The sequence below is a fragment of the Rhamphochromis longiceps genome, linkage group LG9 (assembly GCF_057381845.1).
Source record: "Rhamphochromis longiceps isolate RC_006_pf linkage group LG9, R_longiceps_female_GT1.1, whole genome shotgun sequence".
NCBI lineage: Eukaryota > Metazoa > Chordata > Actinopteri > Cichliformes > Cichlidae > Rhamphochromis > Rhamphochromis longiceps.
The window spans coordinates 17655964-17679498 of NC_140565.1; the positions used below are offsets into that span (position 1 = coordinate 17655964).

Genomic DNA, 23535 nt, shown 5'->3' on the forward strand with positions numbered 1-23535 from the left:
ATAATCCAATTGTCATACCACAGACATATCAATGACAAGGTGTATAACAGCTCAGCCTTACTTGAATTTAATCATCTTTGTGGATTTAAAAAAAATCACACGGAACTATCAGATTGTCCCTGATGGTTGAAAATCTACACGCTCAAACATTTCTGCAATCAAGTCAATACCGGGGATTCTTGTTTGACCCACCTGGAGGAAAAAATTATGGCTGTGAATGTCATCCACAGTATAACGTAGCTTCCCATAGTCGGTTTAGTGGCTCATTTCCTTACAAAAGGAACTCTTACCTGAGTGGAAAAATAAAGACTCGGGTATGCAGGGTTTTTACTGATACTTTAATATTTTATCTCTCAATGCTGTTCAGCAGATTCTCTTTGTTTTGTTTTTACATGTTACTAGAGACTGTTCTCTGAGACTGCGGTTAATGTGTGCTACAGTCACAGTAGAGTAACCACAGCTTGCTAAAGAGTGCCCTCTTGTGGTTAATTTCTATAATGTCTGAACCATTGAGTGACTCCAGCAATTGCCATGGACATTATGAATGAATTAATAAATGAATGAATCATCTTTATTGGCTTTATACATGTGTGTGGGTGTGAAGTAGTCAGGGTGGAGACAAGGGCAAAACTCCTACTCTGAAACACAACAGACACACAACACACACACACTTACAGAAAGGACAGGGGCAGACTTCTAAGCACATTGCAGCGGCTTTCATCTAACTGTTGTGTATATTGTTGCCACACTACTTTTAAGAGAACTCTCATGAAGAGAGCTGCCCAACGTTTTAAGATTTGTTTCTGATCTGTTTCTAACCTCTCCTCCAGACTCCACCTGGCCTCCATCCGCCAACACCCAGGAACTGTCAAACCAGTCTGGGTCTTTTTGGCCTCCTTTTATAGGCAAGGAGGGAATGTGCCAAGTGTACTGGAGACTTAAATAATCTATTTTAAACATTCACAGAATTGGGACATTTTCTATACTTGTGCTAATGTCCCCACTGTTAACTTATCATTATATTTGAATGAAAGATTAAGCATTGCTTTAACTTATTTAATCCTTACTTGATATTGAATTGTTATTTCAGAGGCTGGGGGGAGCCACTGGCTATTTAGTCAGCAGTTGCTAGTGCTCTCAAGGACTAGTGTGTGCTAGGTGAAGATGGAGACTAGCCATAGTGGCTTATTGTCAGGTGCCCTACAGGGCTTGCATGCCAGTGCAGAGCTGTTTCTGTTTAGTTTAGGATTATCTTTAAGACTTGGAGAGGTGTTATTTTTTCCACTGTTTCCTTAGATTATTCATGAATAAAGACAATGATTTGATGCATGTAAAAATATGATTGACTGTCTTTATTGTTTCCTCCTATCTCTCTGTTCTCAAAAGTGAACACAGGGAGATGAGAGATGAAAGGAAGAGGTTGGAAAAGAGGGTGAAAGAAGAGGGTGGAAAAACAAAGGGATAGAAAGGTGGAAAGAGGCAGAGGAGAGAAAACCCCAACAATTCCTTCTGAGCAAGCACTAGGCAACAGTGGGGAGGAAAAACTCCTTTTAAACAGGAAAAAAAACTCCAAAAGAACCAGGCTGAGGAAGGGACAGTCAACTGCCTGGACTAGTTGGGGGGTGAGGGTGAAAAAGAAAGAAATGGGATGAAGAGGAAGGGGTGGACAAAGAGAGGTGATAGGAGAGAAAGGGGGAGAGGAGAGGTGGAGGAGGAAGCAGGAGGGTTCCTCTTCCTGAAAAAGTGGAAGCGTTTTTTCTTCTTTCTCAGGCACTGTTCCTGGAGCTCTTTTATCTGAAGGATGAGATTTTTTATGTCATCGATTGTTTCTGCATTTTGCTTCTCAAGTTTCTTGAGTCTTTTCTCCAGTTCTTAAATGTTGCTTCTTCTTTTTTTCTTCAAGCTTTTCTTTCAGTTTTTTAGATTTCACCTCCTGTATTAGCTTTGTACTTCGTTGTACAACGCTTTGTTGTACATGTCTTCTAACTCCTGCATTCTCTTCTGCATTTCATTGAAGCTCCACTGCATCTTTTGTCCTTCATTTTGTTATAACATTCTTGCAGTTCTAGATTTTTTTCTCTTAGTCTTGGAGAACAGGTTGCCTTTCTTTCTGTATTTCTTCCTGTTGCACTTTTTTTTTGCATTTTTATGCAGTGCTTCATCAAGCATTATTTGAAGCACTTGGTGGTTTTTGTCCATGTATTGGAGTTTGCACTCCAGTTGCTTCTTCTCTTGAAGAAACTCTTAATTTTTTTCCTGTTTTAGTTAAAGTTTTAGTTAAAGCTTGTAATTCTTTATCTCAGTTTCTCTGAGACTATGATGTATGTCCATACCAGTAGCTTTAAACTCGTCCCCTTTCATCGGACACTTGTTTTAATTGAGCACACTTTTTCTTGTTTTCTCTCGTCAGGTCTCTAATCTGCTGGCGTGCTTGACCAAACATTAATCCCCAGCCCTCATTTATAAACTAAATGTTGGGCTTGTATTGTGTGTTTTTAATTTGTTGGTCATGTCAGCACCTTCAGACAACAATGATTTATTTTTTTTTAATAAAAAAGAACAAAAATTTTTTTTAAAAAACTGTTTGAATGAACATGAAAAGAACAATGGAAAGGATTTCCACGCTATTAAATGTTATTTTAACATTATGAGATTCTGTTATTCCTACTTAATGTACGCATTTAGTGCAACTGAGTCCAACTTAATTTAAATAACTTAAATTAGGGGCCAGTCAGTGGCAGGGTCATCCCTGGATAGGTGGTCACCAGTCCATCACAGGGCTAACACAGAGAGACAGACAAGCATTCATACATATGGGTAGAATCACCAATTAATCTAACCCCACTAGCTGCGTGTCTTTGGATTTAAACTCAGGACATTCTTGTTGTGAGGTAACAGTGCATATAGCATAGTGTGTGTATGCTTTTCTGCCTCTTATAACCCCAGTGATTTTCCTGTGGTTTGGAATCTCGTGTGATCTCGTGCAATTCGCGAGTCCAGGCAACTAGCCACTCTTACTAGATTGTATCATTGTGTCATCTCACCAAGAATAAATTAATTTGTTGAATTCCATGCAGATCATACATTATTTAATTACGTTCACCATAGAAACATTAAATTATTTTGTTCAAATTAATATTTAGACTCTTGTAAATGTAACAACAACCCAATTTATTTTTTTGAGTGCGCAGGGGCCGGAGGTCTCGGCTGTGTCACTGAAGGGTATTTCTCTACGCCCGCCTCTCCTCCCCGTTCCTCCCCTCCACAGAGGGTGTCGTGTTGAATTGACGAAGAGTTCACCTCCCTGAAGGCTTTGTCCCTCTCCAAAGCCGCCAGCATGACCTGCTTTAAAACGACCTCATATTTCTCGTTCATCCGCTTCACCGCAGGTTCGTAGCTGTTGCACTGCATCTTGACTTTCCTCATCTCCTCGATGAGTAGGTTTTTCTCCTGGACAACACGCTTATGTTGCATCCGGTGAAAGTCTCTGTTTTTTTGCACCCTCACCAGAGTCCCGGCTGCTGCAGAGACTGTACGCCTGTACTCCTCCATCTCCTTCAGAGCGGTTTTCAGCTCATTTTCCAGACGCTGGTTTTCAATGTGAACGAATGGGGTCACCATGAGACCCTCTTCCTCCAGCAGTCCTTTCTGCACCACCTCGTTCCACTCGGTTTGAAAACAATCGAGGGTTTCTGTCATGCCCATTTGGAAGAGAAAGTTCCGTAAAAAGTCAACTACGGCTGGTGGTTTGGATGTTCTGTTGGTTGAACTGGGCCTTGCACTGGCTTTTGCCCGGTCTTGGATGGCTTTCACCGTCGCTTCCAAGTCTTCTTCACCTTCTTTTAAACTCAATTCGTCTTCTGCAGAAATGTCTTCACATTTAAAGTCATCATTACTGTCAGGCGATGTGTCGTCAGCCACTTTCTCTTCACTTTCCTGCGCTGCATCCATTGCTTCGTTCAGCCAGAGTTTGACGTTGCTATGGTAATACGGCGCTCACTCAACGCGAGATTTCACAAGCTCGCGTTTCCACCGTTCCAGCAGTCATTAAACAATCATGGCGGACTACCGAGAGGCGCCCTTGGCCACTCGGCCAAAAACATTGGATCCAAACGAATATTTCAACCTTTCGCCGGAGCAGAGGCGTGCCGAAGAAGCCAGGGGTGCACTGCGAGCAAATCTGAAGCGCCAATATCAGCTGCAACTCAATAACCCGCACAGAAAAGAGCTCATTGTGAGTGGCTACTTGCTAGTTAGCAATGTCACCCTTGAAAAGGGCTCAAGTTATTGGCCAGAATGCTAACGGGTAGCATTAGCGGGGCACAGCGGTGACTATGTATTTATCTAGTCTAAATTTTAGATAAGATTATAAACGAGACCTTCCACTCCATGCTAGTCACTACTGCATTACGAAGATCGTTTACGTCTTGGGAACCGTGCGCTGCAGTACAGATTGCTTTCTTCCTGGTGTGCTCTGAAAACTGACTGGTGACAGAAAAAACCCGACCCCTGCAGTGTTTTAAATTAGGGGGTCTCGTGATTCTGTTATGCTCCTAGGGAGCATTTCGCTGACATGGTTTGGGTCCACTTCAGTCTTTAGTGTGAGGGGTCATTGTATCCTGTAATGAAACATGTCTTTACAGCTTGGAGTAGCCCCCATCCGTTAGGCACCCGGTTCATTGAATGATTTCATCGTTATATAAAATAGTTTGAATCATATGCCATGGCCTTTGCTGTCACCGGACCCCAACCCAGCTCGACACTTATGAGAGATGGTGGGCCAGCATGTTATACAGCATGCTGGCCTGTTATACAGGTCAACCACAATCATCAAAACACAGTATAACCGAATATCATGTATAATATCTAATGACTTGAATCGCTACAGTGCAGGTTCTGCACTGAAACTTAAAGTCATAGCAGATGTCCAACCAAAGTAGCTGTAGCAGCTCTTCATGCTGACTTAGTTTGTCATCTGGCTGGATATACTTCAGTTCTTCCATAACGTCTTTATGGTACTCAGTGGTGTAGTTGGATTACCTCATTTTTCCATCTATACTGTGTGCTGTGATTGTTTTAAAGGCAGACATTTTGCTATGTTACTTTTACTGTTACATTTTATAATGGCTTTGTTCTCTTAAGTTCATGAAATTGACCAGCAAGCACAATACCAGTAAATTAAATGTACCAGTAAAGTAAATGTAAACTGTGTAATGTAAAATATGTACACCAGGATTTTTCTGGAAAAATGTCCTGTCCTTGAAAAATGCCCCCCCCCCCCCCCCCCCCCCCCCTCTTTTCTGCTGTTTCCTGAGTTTTCCCCACCTAATATAAAAGGTTTAAGTATAACAGATATTAATAATTTTAACGTCACTATGAGACTTTTAAATTTTGGTTGATTTGTTGTAAATATTGGAGTCTATTTTTCCGCTGTGAATTCTACATTTACATATGGTGATAAATGTCATTGCTTACTTCTGTCTGTACAGGAAGACCCTGCCTTGACACGCTGGGTGTACGCACGAGGCAATCCCTACGCACACTTCAGGCCTACAAACAAGACCTCTCTGCTGGGTGCAATGTTTGGAGTTGTACCTCTCTTTGCCCTCTACTACATCTTCAAGACAGACAGGGTATGAGACAAGAAACACTGTAGCCTTCTCACTCGCTGTCTGCTTGATCTTAATGGGTAGTTTAATCGGCTCAGCTGTGTTTTCTCATCACAAAAGTTTGTAGCGAGCTCTTGAACCACAATTTAAGCCCCACTGGCCCTCTTTAGGCTGTCTAAAGGCACGTGTGAGACTAGAAACTAGGAGTAAATTGCCAAGTATTGTTGGAGGTTAAAAAAATATCAGTGCATTTATTGCAGGAAACAAAACAATTCAGTATTGATTACATGGTTACTTTACACTGTTACAATAGTGGTCATTTTTCAGCCACTGTAATAATTTGACCATTTAGAGTATTTGATCTGGGTATTCATAAAATGTGATTTGGTGACAAATGCTGTCATAGAAACCTGAAAAGCTATTTAGTTGAAGATTGGGACTCATTCCCATGTAGGTGCACCGTTGATCTGGTTTTCTTTCTTTTGACACAGACCCGCTCATGTTAGAAATGAATGCTTCATCCAAAATGCTGCCTGCTTTCATTTTCTACCCCATTGTCATGGAGATTCACTGTCAAAGTCCTCGCCAATTGAGATTCCAGGGAGAATTTGGTCCAATTGTCACACTGCTGGGCTATCATATTTGTCCCAACCCCCCTTTTTTGGTGCTGGGAAGGGGGGGGAAAAGCTGCTTGAAAATCATAAAAAGCTCACTCATAAAACATGGAGTTTGAGAAAACGTCTGGAAGGTGATGAGGGTGAGGGCGATATGACTTTGTTTCTATGGAAACCGCACTAACCTATCATCTGTTTGTCATCTGTTTTACAGGATAGGAAGGAGGAGCAAATTAAGGCCGGTACCCTCGAGCGCAAGTTCAGTTTGTCATCTTGAGCCCGGGTGTAGAAAGACCCTCGTCCTGTGTGTTCTAGAGATGATGTCCATGTGTGTAATTATTATTAACCGAATAAAATTATATTGTCAAACCAGAGTTACGTGGCTTTCATGTGTGAAAGTACCATTTGCATGTCTGCAGTTATACACAGAGGCAAGGAGGATCTACTTGCAGACTGAAGGACTCGATTCCCCCCTCTCACATAAGTTCAGATTGGCACAGGAAAAGAAAATGCAAGACATGCTGATATCAATGATCCCCGTTTCACATAAAGCAAGACTATATATATAGTCAAATAAAGAAGCACTGCAGTGTCATTTAGATATTAAAGGATAATGGCAATATTGGTACAACAGTGGCATGAGGGGTAAAGACAGGGTCATTAGTGGTCCTACCAAACACCTCTCAGTAAAACAGAATGCTGGTCTAAGGTTGCCTCTTATTGTTCCTTAAATTTTGCAGTTATGTTTCTTAAAAATAAAAATACACATGTGACGACAATTTGGTTTTATACTTCTGTGAGAAGGAAATTACTTTATTCTTCCTGTTTATTCTGTCAACAGATCTACTCGGGGAACACAAATAAATCATTGGATTGCGAGAAGTGAAATTTTTATTTTGATATATTTATTTTTGATTTGTTTGCTCTTAATGCATTCTGAATCACTGGGTTTCTACTGTTTGCCGGGCTTCCAGTTGGGGTTAAAGTGGCTGCGTAGAGGTTCCCAACATTGGTAGTAGTTCTTGTCAAGCTTCTGGCATGTATGAAGACCCCACTTTGTCACCGCCATGCTGAAGGACGACTCAAACATAAAAGCCTGGTGATAGGAAAAAGCACGCTGTGATAAACGATACCGACTTGGTCATGTGTTAACCATATATATATTTTGTTTGTTTACCATGGTTCCCTCAGCCACCCTCTCAGGTTTGAGTTCAGCAGTGCTGTTCTTCTCAAAGCAGTCCACGTCCGGGCCATGCGGGGTCATTATGCTGTGGAGACTGGCCCCTCCTGGCTGGAAACCCTCCTCTTTGGCCTCATAATGGCCTTTGATCAGACCCATGAATTCACTCATGCAGTTACCTACAGTGACAAGCAGGAGGAGCTGTAACACAGCAGCGTCATGTGTCTAGTTTGCTGTTGAATGTCCCCCTTGTAACACTGATTTCCGCTAGATGGCCTTATAGGTCTGCAATGAAATCGGACAAAAGGAGACTATTGTGGGGTCTCCATTGAAGTGAGTCATACAGCAGGTGGTTTGTTCTCACCTACTGCCTTGACACAGGCTGGGTAAATGGATGTGTGTGTGCGTGTGTCTTACGGTGATAGTATGGTGGACGGAAGGTGTGGTCAGCCACACCCCACCGTGGGGGGAAGATGACAAAGTCAGCAATGGCAACCCCTGGTCTAGTGGATTTGGCAGTAAGCACAGTAAAGATAGATGGATCCTATATAGAGAGATCATAAACATGCGGGTGAGGAGCACGGCTTTTTGCATTCAAAAGTGCTATTGGCGTGTCCCTAAACTCAACTCTCACCGCATGGTCGAAGGCCACACAGTTGATAACCATGAAGTTCTTCAGGTTGTATTTGTAAGGCGTGTAGTTACCGTGCCAGGCGACCACATTGAATGGCGAGAAATCCTACGTGCAGAGCACAGAACAAAACAAATAAGAGGAGTCTACCCAAGCAACAAACACAAAAGGCTTTAAATTGAGCTTTTCACAGGGAAAACGGAACAATGAATAATGTCTTTGTAATCTTAAATTCCCAGAGAGAGTACTTCTTCACATAAAGAGAAAAAAAACTGGTCATAATGAAAAGGGTTGATTGTGAAAGAGGGTGTGCTTCTTTCATCCTTTCTTCTCTTTCATTCCCCCCTTTTCTTTGTGATACGAGGCTCCAGGTATTATGGGGTAATTGGCTTCACAATCAAACTTTCCCAAACTTTGAGCATTTTGACGCTCGCAGCAGCGCAGTTATGGGGAGAGGGGAGCAGTGGGTGCAGAGATATTTCTTTATCTTGATTGTTAAAACCACAGCAATTTTATATAGTTTCTCTGTTCTGATAATGTCACTGCGAAAAAAGACATTCAACAGCAACTCTAAAATCAATATAGTTCATTACAACTCAAGCTGCCTCCATACTGACCTCCCTGCTCCTTTACACACAAGCTTTTCCACACACGAACAGCTAATACACACCAACGACGAATACTGGCAAATACATATACATACACAGATGCATTCACACACGCAAACATTCGTGACTAATGAACGCCGAAAACAACTTAACACACACTCAACTGACAGTAGTCGATGTACAAAGAGGCCTTCGGGAAATCCAGTGCAGGTAATTTCTTGGACATTCATCTGTGATAACTCCACTACATTCGATTAAAATGAAGGGAGGAAAATGGAGGCGAGCGAGCACTTGCGCGCACACGCACACAAAACACAAACATATTGGTCCAGTCAAGCAAATAATAAGTTAATTTGAGCAATTTCGGCACTCTGCGGGGGAACAAAACAGCAGGACCAGGCAGGAGCGGCAGCATCTTCCCTTATACGAGGCCTCCACCGCCCCATCTTATTTTCTTACCCCTGCAACCTCTCTGGTCCACTCTCTGGGAAGAGCATATAACTGGTGGCAGATACTCAAGCAGAAGCAGAGAGGAAGATGGGAAGAGGTCTGTTTTGCTTCAAAAAAAGAAAAGACAGTATCTTGCCCTAGTGTACTTCCTATGATGAATAATAACAGTGTGGTTTGACATGGTTTCCACGGTTACAACCCCCCCAACCCCCACCCCTGACAAACCTCTCCTCCCACCTCCTCCCTGCCTCAGTAAAAAACCTCCTGTCAGACATTATGTGTCGATCCAATTATGCGCCCAACAGGACATTTCGGGAGTGGGAGGATCATTCCCCGGCTGAAATATGTTGAAATTAATGCTTAACTTGAAAAAGGTTTTTTCCTACAAAGCAAAAGCTTCACAGGTACACTGTCTGCAGCTCCAGAATGCCTTAACTAATTATGAGTGATTAAGACTCATAAGGGAGTCGAGGCGGAAACCTGCTGAATGGATAACAGCTAATGCTTCGATATTAAATCATCAGGGATGGCAATTCAGTCAGCAGGAGCAGCTAATGGATCATATGCTTCACTTGGACAGTTTCCTGTTAGTCACTGCGGCAGTTCGATGGCGTTCACTGAAGCAGACACAAAACTAAATAGGGTAATAGGGCAAGTAAGCCATGTGTGTATGTGTGTGTGTGTGTGTCCCTGTCAGACCACAGGTACACGTGGAAGTACAGTGATACAGATAAAGTTGTGTGCAACAATAGCCACCTGTTGGCATGCAAACAGCTTCCCCTGGTATTTATTGATGACGGTGTAACCAGTGGGCACTTTGCGATCTTCATACCATGCAACCGGACACAGGAAGTCTCTCGGGTTAGCCAGACCATTGGCTCCTGCAAAACACACGCAAAGTGTCAAAGTAAAGGCAGTGTAGGCATAACCATGATGACAATGATAACAATAAAAAAAAATAGGAAACAATTGGGGGTGACAGATCATGTAATCACAGGTGGTTTCATGTAGTTAAGGTGTTAGCTTATTTAGCAATTTAGCTGTGCATTTTTTTGATATTTTAACTATTTGGAGATTATGTATTGGAATTTCAGGAGCAGGACCACGCCTCCAAACACGCTGTCGTCTATATAGGTTCACCCAGTTCTGCAAGCTGTTCATTCTCGTTTACCTCCCCCACCCTCCCTGCCTCCTTGTTTTCAATTCTTTAACTTGTTCATTTCTATTTGGTGCATGGGGGTCTGCCAGGGCAGGGAGCCATCACCACTCCCCTTCGAGGCCTTCCCTCAAGCCATGTCAAAGCATTCAGCTTTACCTACTAAAACGCTGTCCAACCTAAAGTGAGGACGTGGGCCCAGCTAGTGAATAAAGGTAAAATAAAGATTAAAACAATTGTAGGTGCGAATACATTTAATGATAAAACATTATTTTTAGAGCCATGATGCTTTGTCGGAAAGCCAAAACATCTTTGGTGGGTGCAAGAAATATTTTTGTTATATGTAGGAAGACACAGAAATCACAAGCTAGTCACTAGTTTCCTAAATATCTAACAGCAATATGCTGCTCAAAGAAGGATTTTGTGTTGTTGTTGCTTTTTATATGTACTCTATAAACAAAACAGCAGATGTTAATCTCCTTAATAAAATTTCTAAGCAAGATTTATCCTCTGAGCACAGAGTGAGTTACGCAGAGAAAAGTGTGAACAGTTTTAGACATGGACATTCTGTTCCAAGACATAGATGTAAAGGAGCTTGGTGAGCACGTTTCAAGGAAAAGTGAAGACAAAGACGTATGCTGCACTTATATAGACTCACAAATATCATACAAACCTATTGGGCCAAGGTCAGGCAGTTCAAAATGGGCACCATACACCTCGAGTATGTAGCCTCTGGTTTCCCCAAACACATCCACACTGAAGCGCATCCCTTGCTAAAAAAAAAAAAAAAATGTGAAAAGTGGCAGTGAGAGGAAATTTTGTCCTATTAAGTATCAACTGTGTGTTGTTTCAGTTCTGAACGGACTTTGAAAAGCACACGTGCTGCTGTCCAGGTGGTCAGGCTTTCGGTAGCTTAAAACCTCTTTTCCACCGTCGCTTATTTTTGAGGTCACTTTCAAAAAGCACCAAACAATGCCTTTCTAAATATGGTAAGTGGGATGTTGGGGCAGACACAACGGCAGATTTCTTTGAAAACAGGGGAAATGGAAAACATACAGCCCACCTGGATGACACAGATCTCGTTCGGCTCGACCATCATCTTCCCAAACTCTGTGGTGATCAAGATCTCTCCCTGCTGAGGGACTGCGCACACAAACAGACAAAGAGAGACACAGAGAAAAGAAAATTTGAACAAGAAGGCAGGCTGATGTTTGAGCTATCATTGTTCTTATGATAGATGACAGCGAAAACAACAACAGCGCTCCTTTCCTCACCAATCAGAAAGTCTCCGTCTGAGTTGTTGAAGCACCTGGAACAAGAATAAAATAAGATCAAAGGAAGGCTGGAAATGTTTTTCATCAATAAAAATATATCCTTTCGTCACATAATTTATACATTCTCACCTGTCGACCATGGAGGTGTTACAGGTGTACACGTGGACGCCAATGCCATTACGAGATTTGGCATCTCCAGCACCGCAGACAGTATGCAAACCCTGAAATGTGGAGAAGGACGCAAATAAAATCAGATGGAAATTTTCATAAAAATTCAAAATAAGAGAAATAATTAGCTTGACTTACAGCCACAAAGTCCACTTTCTTCTCTGTAGCTTTGGGGATGGTAAATGGCAGCCATCGAAGCTGTGAAAGAAACTTCAGAGTCAGAATCTGCACTGTAACAAATTTTTACTGTAAAATTATAAGAACCACCATTATTTCACCGTGGGCCTGCTTTACAGCTTCTTTAAATATGTTTGTTTTTGTTACTTACTAGCTTGCTGTTTATATTTATTTCCCAGCTATTAGTATTTACAGTATTTACCTCTATTTATGAGTAGCAGTAGATTGCTTTGCAAAATACTAACTTTTACTTGAAGCGGTTCGTTGTAGTGTACCTATTGTGCACCTTCAGTGTATTTAAAGAAATCAATCTATGGAAAATATTTTCTAAATAAGTTACTATATATAAATATATCTACTGTTTATTATTAATAATAATAATAATAATGGATTGCATTTATATAGCGCTTTTCGAGAACCTCAAAGCGCTTTACAATTCCACTATTCATTCACTCTCACATTCACACACTGCTTCATCATTGCTTTTCGTAAACTTGTCTGAAACAGACAAACTTGATGATGATGGTGTCACGTACAGCATGTCGCCACCAATCACAGATTTGAAATTTGTGGCTTTATGTGCTCTTATGTCGCCAGCATTTTTAATGGATTGAAACAACACTGTTACTTTTAACAGTGTGAAGAGCTTGAAATTGTTTCCTTGTCGAAAACATCGGTATAGCTTTGGAGGCTGTGTGGTAAATGTGAAGCTAAAGGCACAATACTGAAAATGAAGGGAATCTGCTGGCCCCCAAACAGTGTCATTTACCACAATTAAACCGCATTAATGTGAGGTTTAGAGAAGACAGTGCATAGATTTGGTTATGCTATGCTAAACTTTGTTATGGCTTCGGCTGAACATTAACCACACAGATGTAAAAGCGATGAAAGATTTGTAACTAAGCCCAAAATGAGCAGGGACTCCTTGTGTTGATATACCTGGTTAGGATCAGGCTCCACTTCGTTCCAGTTCTCTGTTAGATCTCCACAGGGAACCGAGGTGAATGGCTTGTGTTTAACAGATGGAAGGATGCGGTACAACCAGCTAGAGAAAGAAGAGGAAGGGAAATGTTTAGTTATCCATATTGTCTGGGATCCATTTGGAGTCACTATAAAGTCTGATTTAGGTTTCAAACAGAAAAGGACACCTCCTCTTATTGGCTGGACGCGGGCAGGTGAAGGCAGAGCCGGAGAGCTGCTCGGCATAAAGGCCATATGGGCTGACCTGGGGATTATTCTGCAAGCACATGGAACATAAAAAAATGCTGTAATGTGTGTATATGTACACTATATATGGTGTTCAATTACCCTCATTTTCAACAATTAGAAAATAATGATGAATAAATAACAAAAGGAGCCCAGTGTGGGTTTTTACCTGTCCCTCGGGTAAGGATCCAGGACAGCGAGGGTCTTCAGATGAGAACTCGTTCCCGAAACCGCTCATGTACTGAAAGAGACAAACACACATCCAACACACAAATGGAGACAAGTTGAAGTGAAAAATAAAAAAATACATCATGCAGCTTCATTGTAATGCAGGATAAATGTGTTCATGCTGGTTATAATTAAACTTGAAGGCTTGTCATTAAGGCTTGTCTTTTTGTTAATTGTTGTCATATTGATTCACATTAGATCTATGATAAAACAAACTGCAGTTATGCCAAATTTCCCCCCTTGCAGTCATCCATTATTTTGTGTTATTGTGCCACAGAAACAGCCTAATTACACTTACATCCTCTGCAGCATGTTTTGATCAATGTTCCATCTAGGATAAGAGTGTTGTTCTGCATCTCACCTGCACCTCTACTGATCGCGTCTCTTCTGCCACAGGAGGATCAAACTTGTCACAGTGTACACGCATCTTGCTGAGTCATTGTGAGTTTGCAAGAAAGCACACTCACAGACACAGATGGTTTCCATGTGTGCGTGATCATGTGCCAAAGTGCTTGTTGGAAGCTCCAGAGTGTCCCAAGTTGAAGGAATGCTTTACAAAGTCAGTTTTCTGTCCTCTTAAAAGTTTATTAGAGCTAGAGCAGCAAAGCTAGACTTGGCAATGATCCCAGCAGTCCTTGGATAGTTTGTTAACTATTCCACTATAGACAAAGCTTTGCATTTGAGTAGGTGTCATGACTTTGAAACCTTCAGTCAAATATTAAAGGTTCTATATAAAAAAAAAAAAGTAATCTAAGCAAATGCCTACTTAATGCAGCCCATCACCATAATTCTGCAGCAATGGCAATAAATTGGAAAACTGGGGTTTAAAATCATGTTTTTGCAATTAAATTGAAGCGTTCCCAATGAAATTAAAAAAGATTTAGGCACTTCAAACCACATCTGGGCAGCTGCAAAATGCAGCGCTCTGATTGGTTGGAGGAAACGCCTCCCTTCAGTCTGCGGCCACAGGAGCTGTGGTGGCTTTAAGGCGCATGAATTTCACACATTCTGGTGCAAAACAAATAAATAAAAAATACAAACTTTTCTTCTGTATTACAATGATGATATAGTTCTGCACCCTAACTCCACATGCATGCACAGTCTGATAGTCGACACAGACGCAGCTCATAAGCGATAATAATTGAATATTTACACATTTAGCAACAGTTTTGCTTCGAGGAATTGTCTTACCTTGAGTCCAGCCATTTTGCTATGTGTCAGAACTTTTTCTGTAGCAGCTGTTGAGCGTTTCACAGTGGTTACGGATCGACTTGCAGTTTTCTTCTTAATGTATTCCCTTCGACTAAAATCCACTTCGGGGTGTCTGCATGTTGCTGTTTGGACAGACTGGGGAAAAGGGGCTGGGATTTATACGCTTTCCCAATCTGGGTTTAATTAGGCCTTGACTGGCTCTGTGACGTAACAGCTGGGGGACACGTAAAAGGGAAAGGACGGGTCGGATGGTCAAAGTGTGCACAAACAAGGGCCGGTGTCCCTGCCAGGACAAACAAGGACCGACTAAAAAGAAATTTGTGATGCAGGTAAGGAACACTGAGGGATTAAAGTACAAGTCATGGTTTTAAATGGCACAGCGATCCTATCACTGACAGCGCATACAGAGAAAAATGTATTGACAACACTTCGTTTTTAAGTGGGGCGTAACAACGGGTAGGCGGTCAGAAGCTTGCATCATACGCAGAACATATTATGCCAGAGTTCTCATTCTGCTGAAGTGGTGACCTCATGCGCACTACTTGTGCAAACACGGGCGCCATGCACATCCCCACGTCCTGCAAAGCGAACATCTGGGCAACAAGAGTTTGTTCAATGGCTTAAGGCCCCATATTTGCAGTGTAGCCCAATATTTAGCGGCATTGCTCAATCTGCGTGAATTGTTTAATATGCCATTGACCCCCGGGGCCCGCCAGTCCTGCAGATTTCAGTGTTTTCAGCACATTCGCCATGCTCAACACAATCTCACTTCTTGTTTCATGTAAAGTGGGTTATCATTCTTGTACAGCTACAATTAATTTCGTTTCCCTAAAACCAGGATTCGCGTCTGTTCAGATGACCTCTGCGCGCTGCAGCGAGCCCGTCGTTCCTCATAAAGCGAAAACAACAGCGCGAGGCCTCTAAAAGGCCTATACATTACTTCACGCAAAATTTATTCAGTTCATTTCTTGAAATAGGTGGTCAAACGAGGTGTGCCTAATGTCCCCCTGGCAGCATGTATCAAAAAGAATCAATTTCGCCTTTCTCATTCTTGCCTCGCTTCTCCCTGCTTGTCTATTTCTTTTCTCTTTCTGGAGGGGGGCGCTGGGGAAGGGTAAATGATGGCAATTCTCATAGCGAGGCGCAAATAAACTCACCGCGGCAGAAGTAACTGTTCTCCGGCGAGGCGTGCAGTCAGGCCCGGGCCTCCCGCTGGCAGCCAGTCAGGGTGCTGTGCCAAAGACGAGAAAGCCCAATGGCAGGAAAATATCACGTCCCAGTCTCCGGAAATTGATCTGCTCCTTGTATGGAGAAAGAAAATGAGCGATTTTAATTTCATCCCCGAGTCTGATGATAGAATTCTAGAGTATCTGGGTCCAATCCGGATGGTGCCTGTGTGTTTTAAGAGAAGAAGAAATAGCTGGAGACGGAGAAAAGGGACTGTTGTTTCCTACTGACAGTTATATCTATGCATGCGTAAGTGGGCCATAAATGCTTTGTTATTAGATGCCTGCTGAATTCAATGGTTTGATGGTAAACGGTACACTCACCTGGCACAGTCTATCCCAGTGTGCATAAACAAGCAATCTCTCTCTTTCTCTATCGCACACACACACACACACACACACACACACACACACACACACACACACACACACACACACACACACACATAGAGTAAGTATTCTGTTTTGTGATGGCATCTGTAGCCTTTCATATCACACGCAAGTAGCCTACACTCATTTTTGCCCCCTTAGCCTTAGTCTTACCATTAAAGGTTCAGTTCACTCAAAATACACACAGAAAGAAAACATAGTGTCAAATCCTCCGTGATATACCACCCGATCCAGGACACAGCGTATCTTTCAATCTGTGCCCAGACCTTTCTGTGTACAGTCTTTTATTGTGACAGGCATTAAGGACAAAACCTTTTTTCTGCTTTGAGAAACAAAAACATTATTCAGGTAAAGTATTGTTAAAAATATCAAAGAGAGATTAACCTTTTAAAAAACGATTTTCTGGTATGTTATTCGGTTGAATTAGTTCTTTAAGTGTCCTGTATGGCTCACAGTTGTTATTTATTTGTTGTTTGTTTGTTTTTCACAAACTGATCAGATGTATGCTAGGGACAATGCGTGGTAATACACATAAAAATTATATGTTGTCCTGTTCCACTGGGTATTTTCAAGCAAGCAGAGTCAGGAAGCTGTCGATCAGTGATCATCTACCCACACATACATAAAACCATAGCTGAACAGCACAATGGTATTTTCTCTTATCGAGTCAGTGTCAGGGCCTGAAGCATTCACCTGAAGCTTTGTCATAATACTTTTAAAATATACTATTTATACCCTTAAACTACACTTAAACTTCTACCAGAGTCTGAGCAGGGAATTGTAATCCAGTGTGTTTATAGCCACAACATTAAAACCTTGTTACAAATATTGTGCAAGTCCTCTTCATGTCATCAAAACAGCTCAAATCTATCTCGGTTTGGACACAGGAACTAGGGGGCTGCAGTGGTGAAGGTTTGATTCCGATACAGCTTCCAGATGCTCGACCGGTTTGGGATCTGTGGAGGTTTGAGAACAGTTCAGCACTTTGGGCTCTTTGTGAGCAGTTCCTAAGTAGCTCTTATGGAGTATTAAGTAAAGTATCAACATAGTAAAGCTTAAGATGAATTGCCTAAAATCTTAATTCCTAATGAAGAACAGGGATCTGGCTACAAAAAAAATTATAGATGTATAGAAATTAATAGGAAAACAGCCCTCTGCTTCTTGAAGTATGACTGCAGAAAGTACTTTCCTGGTCAGTTCACGCTCTCGGTCTCTAGTTTCATTTCTTATCTTCCCTATTTGTGTCCAAAAGGACGATAAAGCAGGGTGGGCTTAGCCTTACCTTCTGTAAACTGAAGTATCCGTCACTTATCACATATAGTTTCAAAATGCCAAGATAGCGACAAAGAAATGCTCAGCTTCAGGCTCAATACAGGATTTTAATAACCAGAGCCACTGGTGGGGGCGAGGCACATTGTCCAGCTGGAGGCTGGTGCCATCGGGGAGTGTTACTAATCCACATGATTGCGAAGAACAGAGACTTGTAATGAGATGGTCGATGCTATTCACTCCACCTGTGAGTGGCTTAGACGTGGCAGAGTGGCATACACTATATCCATACTAATCGCAATATACTGTACAGATCAACAGGACTCTTGACTGTGCTAATCGGGTAGTGGCAAGTAGCAACAACTAATTAGCGTGTGCTTGCACATTTTCCTGCTCTTTCTGTTGGAATAAGTCTTTTCTTCTTTGAGCAGGGAAGAGCAGCTGCAGATCCGACAGTCCTCAGAACAGAGCAAACCACTTTAAACAGCATAGCTCGGTGTGCCTATAAAAAACACGAATTTCAGCCTTTTGTTAGTCTGCTGATGCTGCACAAAATGCTGCCGTCAATGCAAATAATGTCTGCAATTTTGAAAATGCTAGTAATGTAATTTGTTCTAATTAGCTACTTCTTTGTATTCTGTAGAGCTGCTGCCACAAATACAATTTGTGCGACACGTTAAGAAAAAGAAAACATTAAAACTCAACTTTGTGAAGGACATATAAGTACACACGCCATTTGGTGTTATTTTGTGTATCACCGATAAATGACTGCTGTATTTAGATGTCACATCTGGATTCTTGCATTTTGTAATTACAGCCCTGTTATATACTGTTGCGCTTTAATGTTAAATGACTCCTGACATGAGCCTTCCAGTAGCAAATGCACACTCACACAACACACACACACATTTGACAGCTCCATTTAACGCTGATTAGATTTGCAAGGACATGTAGTATACCCTCTCTGTGTCTCCTGTGTCTACTCTCTCTCTGTCGCTCCCTGAGTAGGTTGAGTATCTCCTGAATCTTATCTATCGTGGTAATGTTATGCAAATGGTTTAATATGAAGATAAAAGACTGTTGCAGCGTGTGGCGCTCTCGTGGTTCACAGCCCCGCGTTTCCAGGACGATAGCTCTAACGAGGAGGGCACTATTTGGGAGTCATTAAATGATGGCCTTCCTGACATGCACCCGCTCACCACCACCGCCACCCGCCCCGCGTTGGCCATTAAAGTGGCTCACACCCACACCAAGACACACACTACAGACACCTTTTAGCGCCAGCTCCCAGTTTCTTACACATCACAGTGTCACAGAATAGAAAATTACACTCTCCTCCCACAGAGAAAATTGCTTTGGAATTGCTTGGTTATAAAGATGTGCTTTACAGAGAGGGGGTGCATGCAATAAAAAAGGACACACACAAACACAATTACTTAAGCACTCTAAGGACAATTCTTACAAGTTAATCAGAGGATTTACCAATTATTGATGTCAAAAGGATTTTGTCGTGTATGTGTTTCTGGCCTATGTTTGTGTACTGCACGTACTTATCTTTGCATTCAGGATATTTAGTATGCATCCTCTGTGTCTGCGCCGCACACAAACACACACGCATAAACTCAAAATGTGCTTTCCCCAAGGGCATAGATGAGTTATTAAATTTTAAAAATAAATAAATAAAAGGCGATACGTGAAAATTGCAAGCAAAAAAACAGCCGGGTGTAGCCAGGGACAACTGAATGAATTGCTCCATAGCAAAGACACAAGTGGACTATTGAAGACAACAGGGTAAAAGATGTGTCAGTATCAAGAGACAAGAGAGGCGTGAGCGAGCTGAAAGGGAGAAAATACAAAGTGGAAAATAGTAGAGAAGACAAAACGAAGGAGAGAAAAGATACAAGATGGTAGTGCAAACACAAAAAAGCAGGATATCAGTGGCTCTATAGCAGTGTTATTACAGGATGGGAAAGCTCTGTCCTGCCTTACAAAGCAAACGGTATAGCATATCTATAAACTCTTACACTTTGCAGTAACCACGAAACAGTTTAAAAACACTGAATCCTCTTTTTAACCACACTCATTTTGTAATAAGTGAGTTCCCTGCAACAGAGAAGACAGCCAGCAAGACTGTGACGTGCGAGCTGGTGAGATCGCGCTACGATCTGCATTATAGAATAATCTGTTTAGAAAGATGACGTAAATCTTCCCATGAAAAGAAAAGTGATTTAAAATGGTTTATAAAATGCAGAAATGTAACTGTATCTGCAAAAGGCACACGGTCTTTCATGACATCTTCCAGCTCTACACTCTAGAGATGAGCTATGTAGTTCATTTAATGCCCTGCGAGCGGGTACCGAGACTCACTGAGCCACAAATGTCCATCTATAGGATATTTTGTCACACTGTTTCTGGACCCTTCCCAGCGGCACATCATCACAAATAGAATTAGCTCCCTGGACAGAACCAAAATGACAGTGCCGGGACGTTTGGCAGGAAGCGTAATGGCATTGGGGAGCTGGTGGTGTTTTCCTTGCAGGGGAACCAAATGGTAGCAGTGCATATCAGTCCAGACACTTGGTGTGGTGCCAGTTATGCTATTCACTCCTCCCTCTCTGGAGTGTGCGAACAGGTAGTGAGGATGCCTCCTCTAAATCTGTAGTTTAGCTGAGGTAGGTTTGAGGGGTGGCCTAAGATGTGAAGAGGAAGGCTTGAGGTGAATGGTCTTTGGACAAGGAATGAGTGTGTTCAACATCAGAGAACGAGGAGGGTGTGTTTATATCTGTGTGGTTTTCTTCTCAAAGTGTGTGTTTGACTGGTGCAAGAGTGTGACTGATGTTATATCAATCTGGGCATGATTGCGTGTGAGTTTCGGGTGTGTACGTATAAAACGCGTGCATCTCCGTCTGTGTGTACGCATGAGTATATCTGCGTCTGTCCCCAGCACCATCATTAGGTCGTAGGCAGTCCCAGTGCTGGGGGTGTAGCTCGGCTGCTCCTGCGGCCTCTCGGGCCAATTTAGGTGGAGAAAAGCACTTCGATCCTGGCCTGCAAGTCTGAGGGTCCCCAGCGGGAGGCAGCGCAGCCCTGCAATCTATATTGGATTTATTCCTTTCCCATCTACAGGCCCCGCACACCCCACAGAGAGGAAGTCTGAACTGCACTCTCTCTGTCTCCTTAGACAATATGTTATGGTACACACATGAGTACACATAATTGTGTAAACACACACAGGCACACACAAGGAGACCCACACCCAGAGGCGCCCACACCTAGTCCATCTTCCAGGCACACTCCCCCACAGCAAGGAAGTTATCACGGTACACTTTCTGTCACTGTGGGTGTTGCACCAGGGTCAAGGTATACTGAGATTTGTGACAGACAGCAAGACAGACACAAAAGAGCCAGTCAGGGGATCATCCAAGCTACTGACACACTGAGTTATGTTTTGAGGTTGGCCATTGTTTTTCTCGTGGAAAATATTGTTCGGATCTACAAAGGCCGAGGTTTTAAAAATGCACTTTTATCACATTAAAGCAAAAAAAAAAAAGGGAAAAAAAGAATTTACATAAAACTCAGACAAGGTCAGGGAGAAACGAGGTTCTTAATTTAGTCTAATCAACTGTCATTTGCATCGCGCCATTTGCGCAAGGTATTGCCACTAACTGAATAAATGGACTTCTTCAGACTCAAGGGGGGGCACTCCGGTTTTGATAAGCTGGCAACATAACTGATTTGCATATATTACTTTGATTATCTCATTACTAGGATGATTCTTGCGGAATTTTTGACACTCGCGCAATCGAATTAAAATTAAGGCACGCAATCAATAAAAGGGCAACGCGCCTGTGAAAACACACAGCGCCCCAGGTTGGTATGGTCAACTAGCGGTGATGATGAGGATGGTGATGATGAGGATGATGATGTCGATGGTTATGGTGATGATGAAGCATGATGACCTCTTCAGTTCGCGAGCTCCCTGGACCACGCTGGAGGTTTACGAGAGTCTCGGGCTCTTGATTCCTGTGATCAAAGCAGTAATCAGTGGAGACAATGAGGGCCGTGAAATTGCCGCTCTCGTGTGGGTGACCTATCCACCTGCCATGAATCCAAGAGTGGCCCGCAGGCGTCTCATGCTCCCTCAATCGATAATGGCGCTCACATCTTTCCTCCGACTCAACCCATCTGTGGAATGATGAAATCATGCGTAAAGACGCGCATGCAGGCGCTTGGATGATTTGCGAGGCGGTAGCCACAGTGACCTGCACATGGGGGGGGGGATACAGCCGTGAATGAGGCTGGACTCCAGAGTATAACCAGGAATCATCTGCCACCAAACCCTTCAGATCTGCACTGATGAACTGCATTAAATATTGCATTTATTATTACATTTAACGGTTTGCCAAACTACATCCGGTCCATATCCTTCGCGGTTTGCTGTTTGTTCTAATATCTAAATCTATTATCCTACATTATAACAAGTGGCCCATTTGTTGCCACACACAATTTGCTTGAGAGAAGGAGACTGCGAAACTCCTTCTCTCCTCTCCTAATAGACTCTCCCTCGTCTGCGCACTAACTGGGAGCAGAGGCACACGTCCACGTTTTAAATTCATGATGTAAATAATTATGGGTCTGGAAATTGATTTCCTTACCACCTTCTCCAGCAAACTAGGCCTCCAAAAAAACCCTCTCACAAGGAAAGCTACTTCTGTTGAAGCATTAAGTCATTAATTATTTTCCTTACATAAGGACAAATTATCGAGTCAGTTGAACGAAATTAGAACCCTTTGTTTCTGATCAGACCGCATTACCGCTGGAAATTACGCATGATGGCTGCGTGCGCGCTCGTCTTTGTTGTTTCGATCATCGCCTGTCGCTCTGAACTCGCGCTAACAAAGTCATTAAATTGACTCCCTCTCGCTCTCATTATGCGGGCTGTTAATAACCGCTAATTAACTTTGCTTACGCGCGCCTTAAAAGCCTCCCTCCCCTCCCAACACACACTCGCTTTCTCTCTCCTTCTTTTTCCTGCTTGGCCTCTCAAGCAGAGCAAGTGTCCAATTATGTCAGAGCGCGGGGATGGATGGAGGATGTGCCGTCGTCACCAAGGACAGTTGGTGCAACATGGCGATGCAAAGCGGAGGCAAACTTGAGGGGGCAGCGGAAAACGCAACGGCAAATTAGTAGTTTAAAAAAATTATTACAATAATAATATAATAATATGAAATGCCTCACATGCAGACCTGTCTCCTAAAGGTGGGTGGAGGTTTCCGCTTTGATTACATTTAATCCACCCATATGAACTGGCAATACAGGCAGTGGTGAGGATGGAGCAGGAAAGCGCGGTTACACATGAATGGTGCAATATGCTCACCTGTGCGAGCAATTTGCTATTCCGTCCAGAAGATGGCGCCAGCTGAATGACCTGCTATAGGTCCACCGCAACCTGCTGGCCCTAGATGGACTTCATGAGTATCACTTCCATGGCCTTCAGAGAGGACGAGGCATGCGTTACAGATTAAAAAAAAAAAAAGGCCGAGGCACGCCATTAAAATGCACGCATGCACTACTAAATGCGTCATTAGTTTCCTACTGGCGTGAATGTGTTGAGAGGCCTCTGGACTTCTAGGGTCTAGTTCACAGCTGCACTGCCACAGTATGCGAGCGTTAAGCGAACAGAAAAGCGCACAAGCCGGTGTTTCCCCTTGGATATTATCAAGTTAGGATGTTATGAAAATACAGGGTGGGGAGGGGGTGGGGAGGTGGCGCTGCAACTGAAGGCGGCCTCTTTCCGCCATCTCTTCACCTGCACGTCAAACAGACGGGAAACTGAAAAATGTGAAAATTACGCTCAGGCTATTCCGTCCCCCTCTAATGTATGCGCGTAATTAGTGCATTTAAACAAAGCGCGGATGTCCTGCTGGCTGAAATGGCGGCTGACATCTCTTTTTCCACAGGGTTAATAACAGTGTGCGGATAAATGAATCAAATTGTGGCCCCCAAATTACAGAGCGACTCTAAATACCCGTCTGTATTACGCACGTCTGTTTGTGACCGCGCAGGGAAAAGGCATAACATTTTATATTGTTATTACACTCATTACATTGATTTGCGTGCAAAATAAACAAGCTCGG

General features: G+C 42.7%; 3 protein-coding genes across 3 annotated transcripts; 1 reads left to right on the forward strand and 2 right to left on the reverse strand.

The window, feature by feature from the left end:
* Nucleotides 1-1628: 1628 nt before the first annotated feature.
* LOC146662118 (sperm-associated antigen 16 protein-like) lies at nt 1629-3951 on the reverse strand. The gene has a single exon (XM_085418567.1). The coding sequence runs from the start codon at nt 3949-3951 to the stop codon at nt 3172-3174; it is 780 nt and encodes a 259-aa protein (XP_085274693.1). The 3' UTR covers nt 1629-3171.
* A 75-nt stretch (nt 3952-4026) lies between these two features.
* ndufb4 (NADH:ubiquinone oxidoreductase subunit B4) lies at nt 4027-6597 on the forward strand. The gene is made up of 3 exons (XM_085418568.1): nt 4027-4234; nt 5490-5633; nt 6438-6597. The coding sequence occupies exons 1-3, from the start codon at nt 4058-4060 to the stop codon at nt 6498-6500; spliced, it is 384 nt and encodes a 127-aa protein (XP_085274694.1). The 5' UTR covers nt 4027-4057; the 3' UTR covers nt 6501-6597.
* A 405-nt stretch (nt 6598-7002) lies between these two features.
* Nucleotides 7003-14693, reverse strand: hgd (homogentisate 1,2-dioxygenase). The gene is made up of 14 exons (XM_085418566.1): nt 14493-14693; nt 13243-13314; nt 13016-13104; nt 12807-12912; nt 11829-11888; nt 11652-11743; nt 11523-11557; nt 11312-11391; nt 10922-11021; nt 9849-9973; nt 8038-8142; nt 7821-7947; nt 7401-7582; nt 7003-7319 (listed from the first exon to the last, which is right to left on the reverse strand). The coding sequence occupies exons 1-14, from the start codon at nt 14505-14507 to the stop codon at nt 7176-7178; spliced, it is 1332 nt and encodes a 443-aa protein (XP_085274692.1). The 5' UTR covers nt 14508-14693; the 3' UTR covers nt 7003-7175.
* Nucleotides 14694-23535: the final 8842 nt, after the last annotated feature.